The following is a 23972-nucleotide window of genomic DNA, read 5'->3' as shown; positions in this document are numbered from 1 at the left end:
ATCATTTCATATTCAACCACAGTTTTTTTTTTATATATTATATAAAGACCCCATGAAATCACTTGACACAATTTTTTTTTCCTGTGTGTTTTTTTCCTATTGAAACAGGAGGTTTTGGTGGGACATATTGATGGGCTTGTCCCTTTTTTTTTTTTAAAAACAGCCAATTTAATAGTGTAACAGTATGGTTCCATAAGTAAAAATACCATACATTTTTCGATAGGGGAATTGTTTTTTAAAAATAACTTATAAACCTTTAAAGACAGGCCTACCGTGAGCTCAGAGGTTGTTCATTGATGGTATATGCCTCTGTTGAGTCCATCAGTCTGCATTATTTTTAAAAATGTGCATGTAATAGCAAACTTTGTGGGGAATAACTGCATTACCCATGATCCTGCTGAGAAAGATCCACCAATCAGAGAACTGTGGCAAACAAAGAATGCCAACAGAGCTGTACAGTGACCGCCCACTCACAAACTACTTACTATATCTGTATATTTTGCAATAAACTTAAAATATATTATTTTTATTCTTATAATCAACAACTTTAAATCAATAGTTTTATAATGTATTATTGTTTTTAATAAGATTACGCCATTCACAATGCTTAATGGGATTGTAGTTCATTCCCTCATAAAAGATATTAAGTACAGAGACTTGTACCTTTGTCTTTTTGTGTGATTTTCAAATTTTTTGCTTCAAATCAAAGCTTGTAATCTTGTGATTCACCTAGGAGCTGGTTTGTTTGTTTCATTGCTTAGAACTCCTTTTTTGAAGACTTTTATGAAATCCCTATGGAAAAAAAATGAATAGGAAAAATACTTCCGGAACCAAGACAGCTGAAAAAGTGGGCGGGCACTGTTGCGATCTATACGCTTTAGTTACGGCACAGCCATGAACCATGATTTTTTTTTATCTGCTAGTCTGTTGCAGATGGTATTTGTGGGAGGGACATTCTCATTCTAGAAAGCAATTGACTGGACAAAAATCTGTGAAGTGCAAGATGAATCATCAGTATGTTTGGTCTGTTTTCCAGCAAGAGAAAAACTGTACATTTTAAAGGCATACATCTGCTACAACTCCTATTCTGATTTTATGTGGTCTTTAAACAGAAATGTTTGGTCTCACAATCATATACCTGAGAAATGTTGTGAAACCAAACTTGTTTGGCCAGCTAATGCAGTGTGCAAGACTTATTCACTCCTAATTCCACCACAAAAACATGAGGTTTTAAGCTCTTTCATCCATCAGCCCTTCTACTTGGTCTCTCACTCTCTCTAAACAATCTATAAAATGGGTTCTTTTCATGCATTTGCTTTATCCTCTCTACCGTCCTCTGCAGACTGGAGTCTCACCTGCGCTTGCGCAACTTCTTATTCTCAGTTTTGAGCACATGCAACTTCTTGGCGAAGCAAACGATGATCATGAAGAGCAGTAGCACCATGAGGGCGGTGGCCCCGATGGCGATGCACATCACCTGGAACTCCGTGATGACCGACTCACAGCGGGCACCCTTGTGCCACATGTAATCCTGAATGTTGCACCTACAAGAAAAAATAGATGTACATGAGATCAGAAAATGAAATGTAAAAAGAGGAGGGATGCCATAACAGAACTATCTGTCCCCCTGTGAGAGCTACAAAGCCCATAAAGGGATTTTGTCAAGCGGCAATATCATTCAATATCATATTACACTCATTTTCTTCAATATTACATTACAGTCATTTTCTAAATGAGTCAAAACATACCATATGCAGACACACAGGAGACACATGGTTAATATCCAAACACTATGTTAGTCCTTATTGACCTCCCAAAAATGGGCTTTGATTTCCCATGTAGTCCCTGGTTCCATATTAATTATTCATGGGGCTCAGTGCTTCTCCTGCACCAAGGGCGAGTTAAAATTCAGTGCCTTCAGCATTTTTACCATTCATTTTTCCAGACACCTGGGTAGATGACAAGTTCACTGCCTTTGTCTTACCTTAAGCCTCTTCCATAGTGCATTAGACTGGATTTAAAGACTGAACCTGTTCCAGAAGTAAAGTCAATATTGAGGGGGGAAAAAAGCAATAGGGGTAGGCTACCGGGGCTTAAGCCTCTAATGTTATCATTTTAGGGATGTAAAAATACCAGTACTTTGGTACTTTTTGTAAGATTAATATATATCCTAAGTACTAATATCAATCTTTCAACAGTACTGGTACCCACACGTTGTCTGGCGCGACTCACGACTGCAGCTATGTGTGTGAACAGTCAAAATGCCTGTCTTGGTGAGGTAATGGAAATGTTGACTTGATCAATCCAGATGCAATCAGTACCAAATATTTAGAAACAATCCTGAAAACAATGAGTAGCCTTATATACTCTACAGATTGCAAACTTGAAGACACAATCCAGGACATTAGTGTTTTTGCAAAGCTATTTAATGACACAATGCTGTGAACCTTGCAAACCTTGGCAAATCCAGTAACTATTTTTCCACAACCACCCCTGGTTAATGCACTGCAAATTTGTGGTGTAAAGAAACTTCATTAATCTGGGCAAATTGAGTTACCTTAAAATGTCTGCCATTAACGTGTATGTGTTGTAATTCAGGTAGCTAGCTACAAACATGATTATAAGATCTAATGGCTCAGCAAGTTTCTCTTCACCATGACAGTAGTTAACCTTAGAGAGAAAACTCACAGTAGAAGACATTTTATGCTACTGTCTGCTATAGCACCCCCTTGCAGCAACACTGAGAATACAATGTGTACTCTTGTGTTGCCTTAATTGCATTCTGATGCATTTCAGAATGCAACAACGCATGATTTTGATCTTGCATAGCTAGAAGTGTCTCTGTACAGTATGTTTGGGCCTTAATCTCAATTACATTTGCATCAAAAATCTGATAAGGCAATTCAATGTCATCTATGTTGAAGATGTGGAGCATATTAAAAATGTAGCTCCCAAAAATGGTTGCGGAAAACTGGAGTTTGCATCTGGGCTTTGTCAGCAAAAACAATCACACAATCTGAACAAGTCAGAATGCTTTGAAGAACAATGTTTAATATACAGTTATGTGGAGAAGGGTTTTTGGACCAATAAGATTTCACTTTGGGCTGGGCTAATCAGTGTGAAGCAGAAAAATAGAAACCAGCCAATCGACAAAATTTAATGTAGCTTGTTATGGCTGTTTAGGAAATGGTGTAACTCTCAACCTAATCCTAAAAGCTGATTGCTCGATAGCAATGTTGTTCCAGGACCAACAAGGATGGATGTAAATCCAGAAACATGTTCTACTTGGGTAAATTACATTATGCGTATAATACACATTGTGTACAGTGTTAAGAAGATTCAATGTGAGGGCATCATGCAGAGAAATGTGGGAACAAGAGCTACAAATAGCTGGAGAAGTAAGGAAGTAAGGAAGCTGTTTGAAGACAAAACACATGCACATGGCTTTGCATACTCTGGCTATGTTCCAAAACCAAGTGAGCTGGCTCGCTGCCTACGTAGGCAGCTGCCTTCTATGGCATCATCCTAAATTAAATGGAACCTCTTAAGTGACTTATTTGGAACCCTCTACATAGGCAGCAATTGCATCCAACAAATATTGCCCTCCACATGAAGCGCACAGGAGAATCGACTTACATTTAATTTCAATAGAGCTTGTTGTTAATGCGAAGATAATGACACGATACTCTAATAAGCATAAATATACATAGCACACACACACACACACACACACACACACACACACACACACACACACACACACACATATTTTGGGTAAAATAATACGTTTTTATTTATATTAAAATGATCCTATATTTTTATTTTTTATAAGTTTAGTGAAACCTTTTTTTTTTTTATGAATGAATTAATTTTCAAGATTTCAGTGAATTTGTGCAGTGCAATCTGGAATGGTCTTATCTGCAAAGAATATATGTGATGCCAACACAGGAAATCAACACATTGCTTCCGAAAGTTCAAGTTTCCTGATATCAACCCAATTCAGCTGATTTATTGACAAGCTCAATCCCCCATCAGACATTTTTGCTTCAGTTCATGCATGAATACATTTCCCTCTTGCCCTACTGATAGCCCATGACACAAGCAACCTCAAAGAGACGAGTTCTTGTCCTGTGAGAACCAGGAAGTAATGGCATTCACATAATCAATAGTGAGCATGATTCGGAGGTTGCTTTTTTACTTTATAAGTACATTTTTACTCCACTGAGTTAGGTTTAGGGTTGGGGTTTGGGTTAGGTTGTAGATAAACTATGCATTCCCTTTAACTGTATTACATCATTTACAACTAAAAATACAACTCACTTTTAGCCACTTCCTTTAAACATTTCACCAGGAAGCTGGAGCTCATGTGCCCATACGTTAAACAACACTTCCAGCTTTAGCCGCTGGGGGCAGCAATTCTAATTACAGTAAGCACAGACAGATTTCAGCTGCAAAGCTTTCAACCTACCGTTGCTAAATTCATACTATGATGTTGCCTTAGAATTTGGCCAAAATGAGATATCTTAAGATGATGCCTTAAAATACTGCCTATGGAGCATGCTCATTATGTTTTAGAACACAAGTCTGAAAATTGTAAGTAAGTGGCAACCCAGTAACTTTTCAGAAATCGAAACATTTGCAAGAAATCAAACACAAATTATCTAAAGAAGACTCTCTTTCAACCACGTACACATATGCACAAATTCAAATGTAAATGTCTATAATGAAAGGAAGTCGTCTTCATTCACAGTCTTGGTGGTCACAGGAGGGGGGTCTGAGGTTTCACTCTTTTTCACTACAGCATCCTGTATGCCCCTTTGTGCCTGCGCCAATCGAGAGCAAGACAAGCAGGAACAGGGTTCAGGGGTTGGCACGGTGCCACCAAGGGCATTCAATCCCAGGAGGCAGAAGTGACAGGCGTGCTGATGAGAGCACACATTTAAATGCATCCTTACAGTCGGGTGTATAAAGCAGCCTGTCTATTCAGCCCTTTAGCTGTTTTTCATCGTCCTTTCCAGAACTCAACACTTTGTTAATTGTGTTTGTTTCTTCAGCAAGTTTGCATGCTATCTAAATTACATTCTACACCCATTCTCATGCTTGTTTGCCAACCCAACCCACTCTTCAGGGCTTTCAATTCCAGACAGTCTTTCCAGCTTTCTCTGTTACTTGCCTTTCTTTTTGCTCCTTTATTAATCTCTCTAATCTTCTATTTTCCCTCCCTCCCCTCTGTTTTTCTCACTCGTGTTTATAGTTGTGTCTCTTAGTTGCGAGACAATCAGGCTACATCAGTAGTAAGAAATCTAATGCAGTCTGTCAGATTCATCCCACATAGGCTGTCTTTCCAAACAGAGCATGCAGCAATTAAACCATTTACCCAATATTTATATTATTTTATGTGAAATGAAATCAGAAGTTTGAAAGGTTTTAAGAAAAATGTAGTATCAATGCAACTGACAGGCAAAGTGAGATTGTGTGTTTGATTTTACAACTAAGACCTGCTCTAAGTCACATCAGTTCTTTGAAGGCTTTGTTCACCCAAAAATGAAACAACTGTCTTCATTCACTCACCCGTATATCTTTCTTTCTTCCATGGAACACAAAAGAACATGTTAGCCATAATCTTAGTCACCATTCACTTTCATTGCATCTTTTTTCCATGCCATGAAAGTCAATGGTGACTGAAGCTAACATTCTGCTTCTTTTGTGTTCCATGGAAGAAAGAAAGTGATCACAATCAATATACTTGATTGTGAATAAATTATGACAGATTTTTAATTTTTTTGTGAATTATCCCTTTAAGGGGTGGATTTTTTGATCAGCAGGTTTGAATGGCTCCAGTGGGTCAGTGTTAAATTTGTGCTATTAACCTCTGTGCGAAAAGATATGGGCAGGTTATGAAGCTGCCATGGACAGATGGTTCAGCTAAGACTCTGTTTGTGTGCGTGCGTGTGCGTATGTGTTAGATAGAGGATTGAGCGTTGAGATGGATGGATGCCAAACAGCCCCAGCTGAGCAGTTGCGAGCAGTAGTCGAAACAGATGTAGTGATGACATGTCATTCAATCACTGACACTGACTTAAGACCAAACCTCCCCTTAGTTTACCTCCTTTTTACCATTTCTCTTACAATTTTATTCTACTACTATTTTTTGTCCCTCCCTGCCCTGCTATCTTTCATTCTTTCCCATCACAAGAACAACATAATCTTGGACATTTCTGCCCATATACTGCTGTGTAAGAGGCCGTGTATATCGAACGCGTCCTTGCGCTAAAGAAGCTAGACGTGGCAACACAAATAGAGCAGAACGTAGGTGTCTTAAAATGCATATTTAACAGTTGAAGTTCTTTAAAATTGACATGGCTCCTGTGCGAGACACGGCACAACAGTCAAGGGTGTCTGCCTAGCACATGTTAACATGGAAAACGCAAAAATAAAGGACGGTTTTGTTGTTTTCTGTTTATTTAAGTCGGGAACTCTGCATACAGGGTAACGTTTTTGGGTGGGGTCTAAGCGGGTCACTAAAAACAAACACCTGAATTTGAGACAGAGACAGTTTACAGTTTTTGAGAAAATTACCTTTTGAATGGCTTACTTATAGTTGTCTCTGCATATTAAGCTGGGATAGAAAGTATTTTAACTCTGAAAAGTTACATACATCAGCTTTAAGTCCAAAGTCCCTTTAAGGCAAGACATGTCACTCAGCGGCCATGTTTGTAATGCCTCCAGGCAGCCTGTGGGAAGCTATTTTCTACGGATACAAGCAGGGGCACCTGTAGCTGTACGGCAGTACGCAATGTGCGTACCATGAGTGCTCTGACTGCCCTGAGGAATATTTATGCTCAGAATATTTCATCAATCATGAAATGTGTCCCGTATTTCTGTTGGCAGCTTAAAAGAACTAGCAATGCCCAATTTGCGAATGTATAATTCTTTTGAGGGAGTTCTTTTCAGTTAATTGGTCAAACAGGCTTGCAAAACGGTCTGAATTGAATTGTGATTCAGTACAATTCATTCGGACCGCTCTCTCACTGAATCATTTGGAGCGGTTTCTCACACAGTAAAACAGTTTAAATGTAAGAACAAACAGTGCTGGATACAGTGGAAATGTACCAACAATCAACTGAAACAAAAGTCTGTCTTTTTGAGACGTAACTTTGAGAAACCTGAGCTAGTGCTGTGTCGTGAACAAGGGGCTGTTCAAACTGAACGTGTTTTTGCATCCGCTCGTGCTGTTTTTCAATCGTTTTCCATATAAACATTCGCTGGATAGATGTCTTTTGAAAACTGCGTCATGTTTCACTGTGTTTTTAGCATCTCTCACGGGAGCGCTGCATTTTTAGACGCTGTGTCTAGTTAAAAAGAACTTCTTCAACTGATAAAAATGCATCTTGAGACACTTGTGTTTTGCTCTATTCGTTGTGGCGCATTTTGCGTTTTTAGTGCGAATACGCATCTGTCCGAATGGTTACTGGAAGAATTTATTTATTTTTTTTACCCAATTTGGAATTCCCAATTCCCAATGTGCTTTTAAGTCCTTGTGGTCACGTAGTGATTTGCCTCAATCCAGGTGGCAGAGGACAAATCTCAGTTGCCTCCACGTCTGAGAGTGTCAACCCGCACATCTTATTGCGTAGCTTGTTGAGAGTGTTGCCACGGAGACATAGCGTGTGTGGAGGCTTCACGCCATCCACCGTGGCATCCACGCTCAACTCACCATGCGCCCCACCGAGAACTAACCACATTATAGCGACCACGATGAGGTTACACCATGTGACTCTACCCTCCCTAGCAACCAGGCCAATTTGGTTGCTTAGGAGACTAGGCTGGAGTCACTCAGCACACCCTGGGATTTGAACTAGTGAACTAGCGAACTCCAGGTGTGGTAGCCAGTGTCTTTACCATTGAGCTACCCAGGCCTCCCGGAAGAAATGCTTTAGCCTAAAGAAAATAAAACAAATGCTTATCTCAAAGTCACCAGAATTGAACACTTTGGTGTTGTTTTTTACACAAAAAAACAATCCCCCGGACCCCCCTAGATATAAGGTTTATTAGGCAGATTTCTGTGCATACTATCAGATTAAATCCTGCAGGTGCCCCTGGATACAAGTACAGCAAGTGCATCTATTTGAATAAGAAGAGACTGAAATCTTCAAAACGGTTTGTAAAGATTACGAGCAAAAAACATTTCAAATCAGCAATAAAATCGGACAACAAACGAATCAATTGGAATAGTCTTTATTTAGCTCAAATCACTCTTTTCAGATCAATTTTCATGCTGGTCCAGCTAAAGCACATGTGCGTTCTCAATTAAAACTGACAAGCAGTGTCTCTTTCAAAAAGGCTATTGGCTCTTTTAACTCTTAGTCTCTGGTTAAGTTTCACTGCCATTTGTCATCCTGAGCACAGCCACAGCATGAGCGGTAACCCTTCATTAACTACCAGTAATGCCACTAATACCACAATCACTCCAAAATTCCAAAAAAAAAAAAAAAAAGATTTCCCATTATTCTGTGCTGACAAATCTCTGCAATATTTTATGGGCTTAGGGAGGCAGCGGGCCAGTTGATCCCTGGGTGGACCACCGGGTGACTCCCAGAGGGAGGGCCCCATTACTCGAAGACCCCCCAATGGTAATAAGCCGGGTACTGAGAGGGATCAAGACTGGATTAGGACCAATCATTAATCAAGTCCCACTGTGTCTGTGACAACAACGCACTATTTATCTGCAACAAGCAAGCATTTGCTGACCTTCGAAATTCAAGCGAGCTCATATGAGCTACAGAACACGGTTTTAAAGGAATGTTCTGTGTTCTGTACAAGTTAAGCGCTATCGACACCATTTGTGGCATAAAGTCAGTTGCTACAGAAAATAATTTTGACTTTTCTTTCAGTAATGCACTTACAAGGGAAGTAAACTGAGCCACTATTAAAGATGGTTTAATGTATGTGAAGCTTCTATTTTTTAAAGCAACTGAACTAATTATTCACTCTATAAAGTTGTCTAAATCATACATTTTCGGGTGAAAGGACTTCAAGTATAGGTGGATGAACTTCTGGTTTTGCGTTACCAATTTAATTCCAGTGAGTGGATGTAAATAGTCCCTTTCTGGTATTGCACTTATCATATGAAATTACCAGCTTTATATGGCCATTCCTCAAAAATTTGACATAACTTTACACGGACAAGTTCAGAAAGCGATTCTATCACACTAACCTCATGTTAACAGGCATAATGTTTAAGTCTTGTGGCTATACATTTGCAACAGTGAGTATTTATAGTCAATTGGCTTGTCAGTGTACCTCAATTGTAAGTGCCTTATTGTAACTGTCATTTTTTCTTTTTTCTTTTTTCTTTTTTTTTTAACTGAGGGACAAAGTCCAAATTATTTTTCTGTGGTAATCGACATTACACCACAAATGCTGCTGATAGAGCTTATGCATTGTTCAGAGCTTATACAGAGCTTATATTCTGAACCTAGAACAGCATGACTGCTGTGTATTTTCCGTTTCCCTTTTTGATTTGTAACTAGTAGCACCTAATAAACATGCAAAAAAAAAAAAAAAAAAAAAAAAAAAAAAATTAACTATTAGTGTATTCATATCAAGTAAACACACAACAAATCTTGCACACTGTTACTTCCAAATCAATTTAATGAGCTCACCAAGAGACAAAATGTGATGTTTCGAGCTACATGCTCTTCATCAGACATCAGTATATAGCAGAAATATACCCAAATGAATTGGAATTGAAATTGGATCGTAATCAAATCAAATTATGATATCGTGATTTATAGCAATATATCGAATCATGACATGTCTATTGCAATATGTATCGTATCATGAGGTGCCAGGTGATACCCAGCCCTATTGCCAACCAAGTTTAAATAAAATTCTACAATATAAATTCTGAATATATGTAGTACTTATTACTATTGTCTCATGTCTGCCAAACATGTTGAGTGGCCCTATACATTTAATAGGAAGTTTGAATTAAATGCACTTAGCTGCATAGAGAGTTACAGGATGCTCCCTTGCACCCTATTTAGAGCATGACCTAACCTCCAGTGTGCTGTCTGTCTGCACTGGTCTCAGAACAATTCAAAATGCACCTTATTTTCATCCTAACTCCATATAAAGTCATTCAACATTTTTTAGCTTTTGGATGAACCCATTGATTCTCAATATGATAATGCACAGTAAATATAGGATTTCTAAGGAAAAAATGCGCTAAAATACACATTAGCGTACATTGTGTTTAGCAGTGTGGCGTTTTGTGATAAATCACTCAAATCTAAAAAATGCCATATCTTTTGACTCAAACAGGTTTCAATGTAAAAACTTAATTAGGTTTCTTACCAGATGTAGTTTTGTTGGCGTTTCTCCCTAAGGCAAACTCTGCTGTGGTCGGCGCCATGTTGTTTTGTCACATGACTTTAACCCTTTACTGACAGCACAGAGACTCCTGAACTGATATCAGTTGATTTAAATGAATTTAAATTATGTGCTGCATATAGCGAAGTCAAAATACAACGTCCGCGCATGTGTACGTGGGGTCGCACGGGGTTAACCCTACTATAAATGTCTGCCAATTGCAGCATATCCAATCACGGTGATAAAGGCTGACTCATATTGAAAAGAAGTTGGATTTTCATGGGAACTTTGGGATGTATTTATGTTTTCTGACAAGATTAGACACTCGGGTTTCAGGTTCATAGTCAATGAGTGTAAAGCAGCTCTACTGTACGTGTCAGAGGCACTTATGTGGGAGGTTTGAGATGTCATCCTTTTACTTGACTGCAACAAACTGTTGAGATCTAAACAGTGATGTTATATACAAATTGACACATACAGTAAATAGCTCGGATATTACATTATTTCAAAACACAAACAAAAACACACACACTTTTTATGAACTCTGGCAGGCTGAGTGAAGTCTGACTCACACTTCTCTCTAAACTCTACATTTCTCACATTTCTGTACTCCACTCTGTGAATGTGTTTTCATGTCCTCTTGTGGATGACTAACACTTCATAGGAAAAACAAAAATCAAAAAGTTAGATTATCTCAAATGTAATTTATTCAAGTCTTCTGCATCTCAGATTTGTCTCCTCAGAGGAAAGCCATTAATCTCACATGTGTCTCCTCTAGAGTTTCAGAAGAGATCTCAACAATGTCTCAACAAAATGTGCTCGGATTTGTCAAGCTGCATTTGTCTGCAATCAAAAGAATATAATATGAACTCCAACATTTCTCATCACATTTTTATAAGACTGAATTATCTGGACTATTCTGTCCACATTAATTGTAAAGCTCTATACTCTTATTTATGTCAAAAATTATTTCATTTATTTCTATTTTTATTTTCCAAAGAACATGGGTGTAAATTAATGAATTACAAATACTCACGTTACTATAATTAAGTAGTTTCCCCAGGAATTGTACTTTTTGAAGTAGTTTAAAGTAGTTTAAAATAGTTTAAGTAGTTTAAGTAGTTTTTTATACTTTTACTTGAGTACATTTTAAGTGCTGTATCTGTACTTGTAATGCGCTATTTTCCCACCGTCTGTATTCGCTACTTCCCTGTCCTGATTTTATTTTTATCTATCAACATGATTGGCTAGGGAGAGTCTCGTGACTCCTGTCAAATCAAATCACACGTAAAAAAACTTGAATGGCAGCTGTAGATCTGACACCAACTGTTATGGATGTGGAAGATGCCTCAAACACATTTCAACACCTGAACATCACGCCCGCACCTGAATGGCCTTTTCACAGTGAAAAAGGCCAATTGCTTGATTGTGTCATGTGAGTTTAACTTGCTCAAGCCAGATATCAGCATTAATCCTGCCTCTAATTTGAAGAAACAAATTTCATATTTCTGCTTACTAGATTCTGTGTGTTTATAATGTAGCCTGTAAATTAGCTTTCTATCACTGAGATTATTGGGTTGATGTGAGAGATTAAGGCAATGTTATCACTAGGACTGGGTGATAAAACAATCTTGATGTTTATCTAAAAAAAAAAAAAGAGAGAGATTTCCTCAATATCGATGATATATTCTTGAGTAATTTTCTATAATTAGCCAATGTTCTACATCTAGAACAGGGGTGTTCATTACATCGATCACGATAACAAGACAGCCACTGGTTGGTTGATCGAGATAAAATATAAAAGATTGACTTTTTATTTCCTGACGTCTGTAGCTGCGTGCTGTTTGGTTGACAGGCGGCTAATGTTTGTGCGCTAATGTGGGTAAGCGCCTAAACGATCAAATACACTTTATAATTCTGCCAATGCCAGTCTTAGTGAGGCATTAACGTAAATGCAGTCGGTCTGGTCAAAGGTGAACATACAGTGCATCCGGAAAGTATTCACAGCGCTTCACTTTTTCCACATTTTGTTATGTTACAGCCTTATTCCAAAATGGATTAAATTCATTATTTTCCTCAAAATTCTACAAACAATACCCCATAATGACAACGTGAAAGAAGTTTGTTTGAATCTTTTGCAAATTTATTAAAAAAAGAAAAAAACAAAACAAAAACAACACACAACAACAACAACAAAAAAAAAAATCACATGTACATAAGTATTCACAGTCTTTGCTCAATACTTTGTTGAAGCACCTTTGGCACCAATTACAGCCTCAAGTCTTTTTCAGTATGATGCTACAAGCTTGGCACACCTATTTTTGGGCAGTTTCTCCCATTCTTCTTTGCAGGACCTCTCAAGCTCCATCAGGTTGGATGGGGAGCGTCGGTGCACAGCCATTTTCAGATCTCTCCAGAGATGTTCAATCAGGTTCAAGTCTGGGCTCTGGCTGGGCCACTCAAGGACATTCACAGAGTTGTCCCGGAGCCACTCCTTTGTTATCTTGGCTGTGTGCTTAGGGTCGTTGTCCTGTTGGAAAATGAACCTTCGCCCCAGTCTGAGGTCCAGAGCGCTCTGGAGCAGGTTTTCATCAAGGATGTCTCTATACATTGCTGCATTCATCTTTCCCTTGATCCTGACTAGTCTCCCAGTTCCTGCCGCTGAAAAACATCCCCACAGCATGATGCTGCCACCACCATGCTTCACTGTAGGGATGGTATTGGCCAGATAATGAGCGGTGCCTGGTTTCCTCCAGACATGACGCTTGCCATTCAGGCCAAAGTGTTCAATCTTTGCTTCTCATGGTCTGAGAGTCCTTCAGGTGCCTTTTGGCAAACTCCAGGCGGGCTGTCATGTGCCTTTTACTGAGGAGTGGCTTCCGTCTGGCCACTCTACCATACAGGCCTGATTGGTGGAGTGCTGCAGAGATGGTTGTTCTTCTGGAAGGTTCTCCTCTCGCCACAGAGAAATGCTGGAGCTCTGTCAGAGTGACCATCGGGTTCTTGGTCACCTCCCTGACTAAGGCCCTTCTCCCCCGATCGCTCAGTTTGGCCGGGCGGCCAGCTCTAGGAAGAGTCCTGGTGGTTCCAAACTTCTTCCATTTACGGATGATGGAGGCCACTGTGCTCATTGGGACCTTCAATGCTGCAGAAATTTTTCTGTACCCTTCCCCAGATCTGTGCCTTGATACAATCCTGTCTCGGAGGTCTACAGACAATTCCTTGGACTTCATGGCTTGGTTTGTGCTCTGACATGCACTGTTAACTGTGGGACCTTATATAGACAGGTGTGTGCCTTTCCAAATCATGTCCAATCAACTGAATTTACCACAGGTGGACTCCAATCAAGTTGTAGAAACATCTCAAGGATGATCATTGGAAACAGTATGCACCTGAGCTCAATTTTGAGTGTCATGGCAAAGGCTGAGAATACTTATGTACATGTGATTTTTTTCATTTTTTTTATTTTTTATAAATTTGCAAAGATTTCAAACAAACTTCTTTCACGTTGTCATTATGGGGTATTGTTTGTAGAATTTTGAGGAAAATAATGAATTTAATCTATTTTGGAATAAGGCTGTAACATAACAAAATGTAGAAAAAGTGAAGCGCTGTGAATACTTTCCGGATGCACTGTATACAGTGGGACAAAAAGCGTATTTGCATCAAAATGTCACTCCCAAGGGGAAGACACCACGGAGACCACGGGGGGGGGGGGGTATATTCAGTGGAAATACATCACATGGTCTTACCGAGTCTTGTCGGAAGTATGTCATGTGGAGAAGTCCCTTGGTAGGTCCTACTCGAGGGGGGAGGAGCTCTACAAACACAGTGACCAGGGGCAGAGGAACCTCTGCCCAAGGAAGATGCAGTTTACCGACAGGGAAAAGATTTAGCGGAAGATATATCACATGGGGTCACCTATGGGGAACCAGCGCATGTGGAGCACCCAGTACAGGGCTTAGTTAGCACATGTACTGGGCTGGCAACTCGTCTGCCACAGGGCTAAGGAGGAAAGTCATCCAGGGATCACAACTTTGTGAACACGACTGGGAGTCAAAGTGCATGTCTTCACCTCAGGGGAGGGGAAAGACGCTATGTGCAAGCGGTACACCTGGCCAGCTGTCCCAGAACTTACCTGCTCGTACCTGACAATACACGGGACGAGACCAGCTCAAACCGGAGATTGTAGAACCTCACAAAGTTGTTGGGTGTTACCCAGCCTGCTGCTCTGCAGATGTCTGCTAAAGAGTTGCCATTGTTCAGGGCCCAGGAGGCTGCCACACTTCTAGCAGAGTGGGCTCGTAGCCCCACGGGGGGCAGCACGTCCAGAGCGTGATATGCCATCATGATGGCTTCAATGACCCAGTGGGTGATCCTCTGTTTGGTGACATCGCTCCCTTTATGCTGCCCGCCAAAGCAGACAAAGAGCTGCTTGGAGCTTCTAAAGCTCTGCGTGAGATCCAAATAGATGCGTAAAGCATGCACTGGACACAGCAACGCCGAGGCTGGGTCTGCCTCCTCCTGGAGCAGCGCTTGCAGGTTCACCACCTGATCCCTAAACAGGGTCATGGGAACCTTGGGCACATAGCCTGGTCGGGGTCTCAGAATCACGTGAGAGTAGCCCGGACCGAACTCCAGGCACGTTTCGCTGACAGAGAACGCCTGCAGGTCCCCTACCCTCTTGATGGAAGTGAGCGCAGTCAGGAGGGAAGTCTTCAAAGAGAGTGCCTTTAGCTCAACTGACTCCAGGGGCTTGAAGGGAGCTCCCCGTAGACACCAAAGGACTACCGAGAGGTCCCACGAGGGGATGAGGCACAGTCTGGAGGGATTCAACCTCCTAGCACCTTTCAGGAACCTGATTATCAAGTCATGCTTCCCTAAATACTTACCATCTACTGCATTGTGATGTGCCGAAATGGCGGTTACATACACCTTCAAGGTGGAGGGGGACAGCCGCCCCTCCAGCCTCTCCTGCAGGAAGGAAAGCACAGATCCAACTGCACATCTCTGGGGGTCTTCGCATCGGGAAGAACACCACTTAGCGAACAGACACCACTTCAAGGCATACAGACACCGTAGAGGGAGCCCTAGCCTGAGTGACCATGTCTACCACCACGGGTGGTAGGCCACTTAGGTCTTCCACGTCCCGTCCAAGGGCCAGACGTGGAGATTCCAGAGGTCTGGTCACAGGTGCCAGATGGTGCCCCGTCCCTGAGAAAGAAGGTCCTTCCTCAGGGGAATTTGCCGGGTGGGGCTGTCACGAGGAGCGTGAGGTCCGTGAACCACGTCTGGGTGGGCCAGTAGGGTGCTACTAGGACGACCTGCTCCTCATCCTCCCTGACCTTGCACAGGGTCCCTCGGTCATGGTGTATCATAGCGGGCAGTGGGAGGATTCCCGGGAAGCAAACAGGTCTACCTGCGCTTGACCGTATCGACTCCAAATCAGCTGGACCATCTGGGGGTGGAGTCTCCACTCTCCCCTGAGCATAACCTGTCGTGACAGCATGTCCGCTGCGGTGTTGAGGTCGCCCGGGATGTGAGTGGCTCGCAGCGACTTGAGGCGCTGCTGACTCCAGAGGAGGAGACGGCGGGTGAGTTGTAACATGCAACGGGAGCGTAGGCCACCTTGGTGGTTGATGTACACTACCGTCGCCGTGTTGTCCGTCCGGACCAACACATGCTTGCCCTGGATCAACGGCCGGAGCCTCCGCAGGGCAAGCAGTACTGCCAACAACTCGAGGCAGTTTATGTGCCAACGTAGTCGCAGGCCAGTCCAAGAGCCAGCGGCTGCGTGCCCATTGCATACGGCGCCCCAGCCCATCTTGGAAGCGTCCATCATAACCATGACGCACCTGGAGACCTGCTCTAGGGGAATCCGTGCCCGTAGAAACGCTAGGTCGGTCCAAGGGCTGAAGAAGCGGCGACAGATCGGCGTGACGACTACGCGATGTGTCCCACGGCACCATGCCCATCTTGGGACTCGAGTCTGAAGCCAGTGCTGAAGCGTTCTCAGATGCATCAACCTGAGCGGTGTGGCCACTGCTGAGGAAGCTATATGCCCCAGGAGCCTCTGAAAAAGTTTCAATGGGACCGCTGTTTTCCATCTGAACGCCTTCAGACAGTTCAGCACTGACTTTGAGACTGAGTCCAACTCCAAACCGAGAAAAGAGATGCTCTGAACCGGGGAGAGCTTGCTCTTTTCCCAGTTGACCCGAAGCCCCAGCCGGCTGAGATGCATGAGCACCAGGTCCCTGTGCACACACAGCACATCCTGAGAGTGAGCTAGGATTAGCCAGTCATCAAGATAGTTGAGGATGCGGACGCCCACTTCCCTTAGCGGCGCAAGGGCTGCCTCTGCGGCCTTCATGAAGACACGAGGGGACAAGGACAGGCTGAAGAGGAGGACCTTGTACTGGTACGCCTGGCCCTCAAAAGCAAACTGCAGGAAGGGTCTGTGTAGAGGTGAAACCGAGATGTAGAAGTACGCGTCCTTCAGATCTACCTCCGCGAACCAATCTTGATGCCGCACGCTCACTAGAATGTGTTTTTGCGTCAGCATCTTGAACGGGAGTCTGTGCAAAGCCCAGTTCAGTACTCGCAGGTCCAAGATTGGCCGAAACCCACCGCCTTTATTGTTACGATGAAGTAGGGGCTGTAAAACCCTTTCTTCATCTCGGCCGGAGGGACAGGCTCTATCCGCAGAAGGGTAGCAATCTCCGCATGCAGGGTAGCAGTGTTCTTGCCCTTCACCAAAGTGAAGCAAATGCCGCTGAACCTGGGCGGGCGCCTGGCGAACTGAATCGTGTAGCCGAGTCGGACGGTCCTGATCAATCACTGCTACTAGTTGGGGAGCGCGAGCCACACCGCCAAGCTCCGAGCGAGGGGGACCAAGGAGACAATCGCATCGGATGTACCGGCGGGTGGGGCCTCGCGACGGGGTGGAGCCTGAGGCACCACGTCGAGGGGGCTGGAGCCCCGACTTCATGGCCGTGCTGAGTCTAGGATCACTGAAGCACTTACCTGGCTCTGGATACCCACCATAGGGCCGGACAGGGAGGGGGAAGGAGGAAAGTCATCCCCGCAGTCTGTCAGAACTGGCCTGGCATGTCCGTGTTTGTGCCACAGCTGGGCACGCAGGGGCAGGGGGTCCGCACCTGGAGCACCATACCTGCCATAATGGAACGGTGGCCAGTGTTCGTGATAACGACGGCCGTGAGCACCGGATATGTGACCCAAGGAATGAGGAAACCGCTCCTTTTCTGAACGTGTAGTGCGAATCAAAGAAAAAGCAAAGGATTCTCCTCCCGGCCCTCCACCAGGGGATGGAGTGGTCTGCTTACCATCTCTAGGCCTACAGCAGGTCTCCATGTGCCTGGGTCGCCTGTCTCAGGGGCGCTTCGAAGCCTTCCTCGGGTTCTTGGCGGCCGGCCGCAAGATGGGTGGCGTCTGCTCCCTGCAGGTGGCTCCACGCCAGGGCCGGGGCACGGAGGCGTGCTGCGGCGGAGCCAGTGTTGTTGCAGCAGGAGGATACCCTTGGCGACAAGCAGACGCGGTGCGAGGTCTTGAACCACACCGATGCAGGATGTGCTGAATAGCCTCCGTCTGCTGTTTCACCGCCGAGAATTGCTGGGCGAAGTCCTTGACGGTGTCGCCAAACAGGCTGACCTGGGAGACGGGGGCGTCAAGGAACCGTACCTTGTCAGCTTCCCACATCTTGACGAAGTTGAGCCATAGGTGGCGCTCCTGGACCACCAGGATGGACATCGCCTGCATCAAACCGGGGTCAGAACTACCCTCGTGCAGTTCTCTTAGCGCCTTGGCCTGGTGCACTTTCAGGAGAGCCATGGCGTGCAGGGCAGAGGTGGCCTGTTCAGTGGCACCGCAGGTCTTAGCCGCCAGAGACGAAGTAAACAAGGTGCTGGATGGGGGCCTCAGGCGGCCCCGCCAGGTAGTTCACAGGAACCAATTGTCAGGCTGCGAGAGTTCGGGGGGGTGGAGGGTAGCCCAGTCGAGTCCTCAGCGTCAGACTGGACAGCCCGCTCTCTGATGCTGAAATCGAGAGCTCATCCACTTCGCGAGCGCCGAAACGAGATTGCAAACTCGCCCTGAGACGAGCCGGCAATCTCATCCCAGTGGGGCAAACGAGCGTACTGGGGAATGGGTGGTCCGTGGGGAGTTACCCGGTGGAGTGGTTCCAATTGGGGTCCCCAAATTACCCCCAGTGCTAACCGACGCGGCCTCAAACCCATAGGTAGAAGGACAGAGGCGGGGAGCCGCTGGGGTGGTCTTTCCCTCTAACGAAGGAAAAACCGCGACCGCAATGTTGCCATGGTCACGCTCTCGCAGTGAGAACATGACATCCGCGTGGGCAGCGCCCAAGCATGTAAGACCGCGATCGTGGCCATCAGAAGCGGAGAGGTAATGACCGCAACCAGGAAATGCACACAAACGGAGAGGCATCTTTAAAAAGACGCTCTCCGTTAATGCCACTCTTTTAGTAGGGAAAATATACTCTTTCAGTAGGAAGAATATACTCTTTTAGCTGCTGAAGCACCCAGGGGCATTCTCTGCACTTCACCAGTGCAAGAGGGGGAGAAGCCACTGTAATGCACCGTAAATCCAACAGCTTTTCAAGGTGAATGGATCGGCAGAGTAATTCAGCTCGCTGAACACAACCGCTCGGCTCCGAAGACAAAATCTGAATGAGTGGATGCGAGCCAGCTCCTTTTATACCTGTATGTCCGGGGGAGTGGCATGCAAATCCCACTCGCCAATTCCCATTGGACTTTTTTCAAAATCAGAGGTGTTTGGGGCTCCCAAGAGTGACCCCTAGTGTCACTACATCGACACAACATCGAGTGAGTGAGTGACAGATAGGGAACTCAGCTGTCATATGTCTACACAAACTAAGAGAAAGATGACAGAACACAAACAACAGAGGTGCATGGAGAGGGGAGGGGGAAGGACAAAGCGCTGAAAAGATGTCTGAGCCATTAACATTCATCCTCTAATAAGATTGCACTGGTGAATAAATAAGTATGTTCAGATGAGCCTCATGTACAAAGCCAACATGGGACACAGCTGCCCAGAGCTCCACTGACCCACTTTGTCTAGGCCTGTTTTGGGGAATTAGGAAGAGTAACCAGTCCCACAGGGGGGGTTACTGGTGAGGCAGGCATCTATTTACAATGCAAGTACAGGAGTACTGTGAAACAGTTTGGCCATGAACTCAGTCAGAGACTCTGTGATCCATAGAAATGTACATTTACATTCATGGCATTTAGCAGATGCTCTTATCCAGAGCCACTAGAAATGCCTAGAGATGTAATATATTGACTGGGTAAAGGGAGTATCTGGGAATGCCGCAATGCCACTCATTTATATTAGTGAGTGAGGGTCAAATATTCAGCAAGATCTTTTACAGCTGTGTATGTGTTTCTTAGATGATGTTTCTATGGAATTACAGTATTTAGTAAAAAAATAGAAAGAACAAAAACATTAATCCAGCACATCTGACAGAAAGACAACCACATGTGAGATCTTTTTAATTTATTAATTGTTTCTCTAAGGCAATAATGAGTTTCAGTGGAGAACAAATGGAGAATTAAAGGGATAGTTCACCCAAAAATAAAAATTCTCTCATTACCTTCATTATTCACCCTCACTTTATTCCAAATTTATGAGTTTCTTTCTTCAGTGGAACACAAACAAAGATTTTTGATGAATATCTCAGCTCTGTAGGTTTATACAATGCAAGTGAATGGTAACCAAAACTTTGAAGCTCCATAAAGCACATAAAGGCAGCATAAAATTAATCCATAAGACTCCAGTGGTTTAATCGATGTCTTTTGAATTGATCCAACAGATGAAAATATAACTCCTTTTCCACTATAAATCTTGACATCTGCAGTCTCCTTGGCGATCATGATTTCAAGCTTGATTACACTTCCTAGTGCCATCTAGCGCTCTGCGCAAGCATCAAGCACTAGGAAGCGTAATCGAGCATGTAATCATGAGACCTGTCTAGAGACTGCAATTGCAAGATGTACAGTGAAAAAGAAGTTACATTTTGTTTGCTTCAGGAGACATGGATTAATCCACTGGAGTCGTATGGATTACTTTTATGCTGCCTTTTTGTGCTTTTTGGAGCTTCAAAGTTTTGGACCCCATTCACTTGATTTTGTATGGACCTACAGAGCTGAAATATTCTTCTAAAAATCTTCGTTTGTGTTCTACAGAAGAAAGAAAGTCCTACACATCTGTGATGGCATGAGGGTGAGTAAATGATGAGAGAATTTTCATTTTTGGGTGAACTATCCCTTTAAGTCTCCAGAGTTTCAGATTTTACTCCTGACAAATAGACCCTAGTAATCTCATATTTGTCCTAGAGTTTCAGGAAACTCAAACATTTCTCATCAAATTCTTTTGCGACCAAATTATCAGAGTAAGGATATCTACATAACTCTATGTCAGCAATGTCTCATTTCTGTCCATATTTATTTCTCCTAAGAAAGTTAGGAGAAACATCTGACAAAATTTGATACATTAATAAAGAATACCTGAGCAAAAAAAAAAAAAAAAACACAAATAAAGAGCAACCTCTGGGTTATATTTCTTTTCTTTGGGAATGAAGTACATCACAATGAGTGAGCAAATTTAAGGGAATTTACTGCTATAACCTTGACATCTGGGCTTACGTGAAGGTTGAGGTCACAGTGAGGGCCACTGCACAAATCCAAAAAGAGGGAGAGGCAAGAGATTTATGGCCATGAATAGGGTCTTAATGGTCACAGTTTGGCTAGGGGATGGCCTAAGGCCACAATCACATGAATTACAACTTGTGGGCATCTGGAAGAGTGAACTGCACTCATTTTTACCTTCACGTACTACTGAAGGGACCAGAAATTAAATCATGATAGTTTAATTTTGTGACTAGACAAAGCAATTCTAGCTCCCATAAATTATCGTATTCTATTATATGAAAATAATGCGAAGGATATCCTCCACAATGTGTGACTTTTATGTGGGAAAGCTAAAGATGCTTTTCAGGTAGCAATATGCCCAGTTCTCCTCTACCATTCCTCCCCCCACGTCATCCTAATCTGCCCTTGAACATGCTGAATTTCATATCGTCTCATACTTATTTTAGCTTTAAGCATAATCCTTCCTATAACCTCTTTGTAATGGCATTTGCTGTATAGCAGTTACAGAAAAATGTATTACTTTCAAATATTTATGTAACTATTCTTTTATGTACCAACTTTGTTTTAGATGTTTCTCCTAAAATTCCTTGGAGAAATAAAAATGACACAAATGAGTTAGTAACAACAATAGTTGGCATATAGCTATAAAATTAGTGTGATAGCATAGCTCAGATAACTTCTGAAGTCTTGGAAGACTTCGGTGAGAAACGGAAATCACTGACTTTTAAAAGCAATCTTTAGTGTCTTGGCAAACCTGAGCACATTTAATCTCATTGCAGTCTAAGAGAAACAACTGAGATATTAAAGGGATTTCTTCCATCAAATGCAAAAGGAGCTGCTTGGCAGAATGTTAGCCTCAGTCAGTCACCATTCACTTTTATTGCATATTTTTTTCCATACAATGAAAGCAAAGGGTGACTAAAGCCTAACACCTCATTTTGTATTCCACGGAATAAAGAAAGTCATATGGGTTTGGAACAGCATGAGGTTGAGTAAATGATGACAGAATTTAAAGTTTTGGGTGAACTACTGAGATCTAAATGTGATTTTTTATTTTCTTATGAGTCAGTTTTGCTCTGATGGTAAATACATCTGCAGTGATGGTGAAGTTGATTGAGTCGTATGCAAGTCTAAGGGAGGGTCCGATTGTTATTCTTCTTAATTAGATATCTTAGTAACATTTTTCATGTGAAAAGAGAGAATTGTTGTCATAATGCAAGGCACGTGAAAACAAACAAGGTTTGTGAACATAAACTTGATTCTAGTGTGCATGTGTGTCTCATGTTTTGGCAAAAACAGTTGTGCACAAAATAATCTGGCAGCGAGAGGGAAGTTTCCTAATAAACTATCCTCATAAAGAATCTGGGAAAACATGAGGTGCTTTTTGCCCGCAGCACCCGGCTTGTCCTTGTGTGAGTCCTCAGTTCCCCTTGTGGCCAGATGCAACATGAGGGAAGGACTCTCTCCTTGGGAGTTTCCCTCTATTCCATTCCAATTTTAAACTAGATTTGACGTTTTCTAAAAAAAAAAATTGAAAGCCGCAGATACAATGCAAGGGTGTTGTGGGTGGTTGACAGGGCATTGCTATGCTGTTGCTAAGGTGTCCTGAGTTTTTTTAGCTTGTTGCTATGCAGTTGCTATAGTGTTTTGGGTAGTTGTTAGGTGCTTGCATATTGGTCCAATTCATTAGAACCCACCCTCAAGTCTCTATAATATTATATTTCCTTGATTTTTTGTAAGGGGTTGTTCACACCAAATGCATTTTTGCATCCGTCCGTGATGTTTTTCAATTGTTTTTCCATGTAAATATGCGCTTGATGAATGTTTTTGACTGCGTCTTACTGTTTTTATGCATCTAACACAGGAGCACAGCTTTTTTTAAACACTGTGTCAGGATGAACTGAACTGTTAAAAACGTGTCTCGAAGCACCTACTTTCTGTTGTATCTTTTGCAATGAGTCTTGATTTTATTAAACATGTTTGGTCTGAACGGTCCTTAAGGCATACTTTCACCCATTTTATCATCTTCCAGGCCAAAATAAAATGTCTGATCACTTAAAGGCATAGTCCACCCAAAAATGAGGAGATTTCTTTTTAGGCAGAATGTCAGCCTCAGTAACCATTCAATTTCATTTAATATTTTTTCCACACAATAGCCGCTTTTCCACTGTTGGGCCAGTGCGAGCCAAGGCTATCAACTGCTCACCCAGGGCCAATAACCTTGGACCTCGAGCCGCAAGACCAAAATCAATCTACATTCCCACCATCGGGCCAATAGCCCCGCATCGTTGGCCTAAAACCCGCCCTTAATACGCTGCCCTGGTGCCAACGGCACACACCCCGCCCATTTCACAAGCAAGGGAAAACTCAAGCTGAGGTATCAGACTCTGGAGACAAGCTAACCCTTGAAATAAACACAGATTTGTACTATGCCTGCAATTATATATATATATATATTTTTTTTTTTTATTTTTTTTTTTCTCCTGAATCTGTACTGTTGTGTGCTGGATACACAACTTGGCCCCGAATAAGCCCTGAGGAGGCACAATATAGCCCTGTAAGTGACAGTGGGAACGCAACTTGCCCTTGAAGGCACAAGCATGCTCTTATTTGTCCCGATAGTGGAAACGTGGCTAATGAAAGTGAATGGTGACTGAGGCTGTCATTCTGCCTAACATTCCCTTTTGTGTTCCACGTAAGAAAAAAAAAGTCATACAGGTTTGGAAAAACTTGAGGGTGAGAAAATGATGACACAATTGTAGTTTTCTGGTGAACTATCCCTTTAATAGCACACTTCTCCTCAACAGGCCACTCAAATTTGGGTATCGCCCCCAGTACAAATATTACTAGAATGCTAAGTGTTAGAGGTTTATTCAAGTCCCAAGTAGCCCA

The 23972-nt window shown here is 42.8% G+C and overlaps 1 protein-coding gene across 13 annotated transcripts in view; it reads right to left on the bottom strand.

Annotated features, from left to right (window-relative positions):
* The window catches only part of LOC127454194 (chondroitin sulfate proteoglycan 5-like), a 63862-nt gene that overhangs the window by 26778 nt on the left and 13112 nt on the right, over positions 1 to 23972 (bottom strand). For all 13 annotated transcript variants that reach the window (XR_007899500.1, XM_051721226.1, XM_051721228.1 and 10 more), the window contains exon 3: positions 1356 to 1544. Coding sequence is in view for 12 of the 13 variants with exons in the window: in XM_051721226.1 (XP_051577186.1) it covers positions 1356 to 1544 (189 nt within the window). In the remaining variant the exon portion in view is untranslated. The remainder of the gene's footprint in view (positions 1 to 1355; positions 1545 to 23972) is intronic.

This window comes from Myxocyprinus asiaticus, chromosome 16 (assembly GCF_019703515.2).
Source record: "Myxocyprinus asiaticus isolate MX2 ecotype Aquarium Trade chromosome 16, UBuf_Myxa_2, whole genome shotgun sequence".
NCBI classification, from domain to species: domain Eukaryota; kingdom Metazoa; phylum Chordata; class Actinopteri; order Cypriniformes; family Catostomidae; genus Myxocyprinus; species Myxocyprinus asiaticus.
The sequence above is the reverse complement of the archived record's forward strand: the minus strand, read 5'-3'. Positions and strand labels throughout refer to the sequence as shown.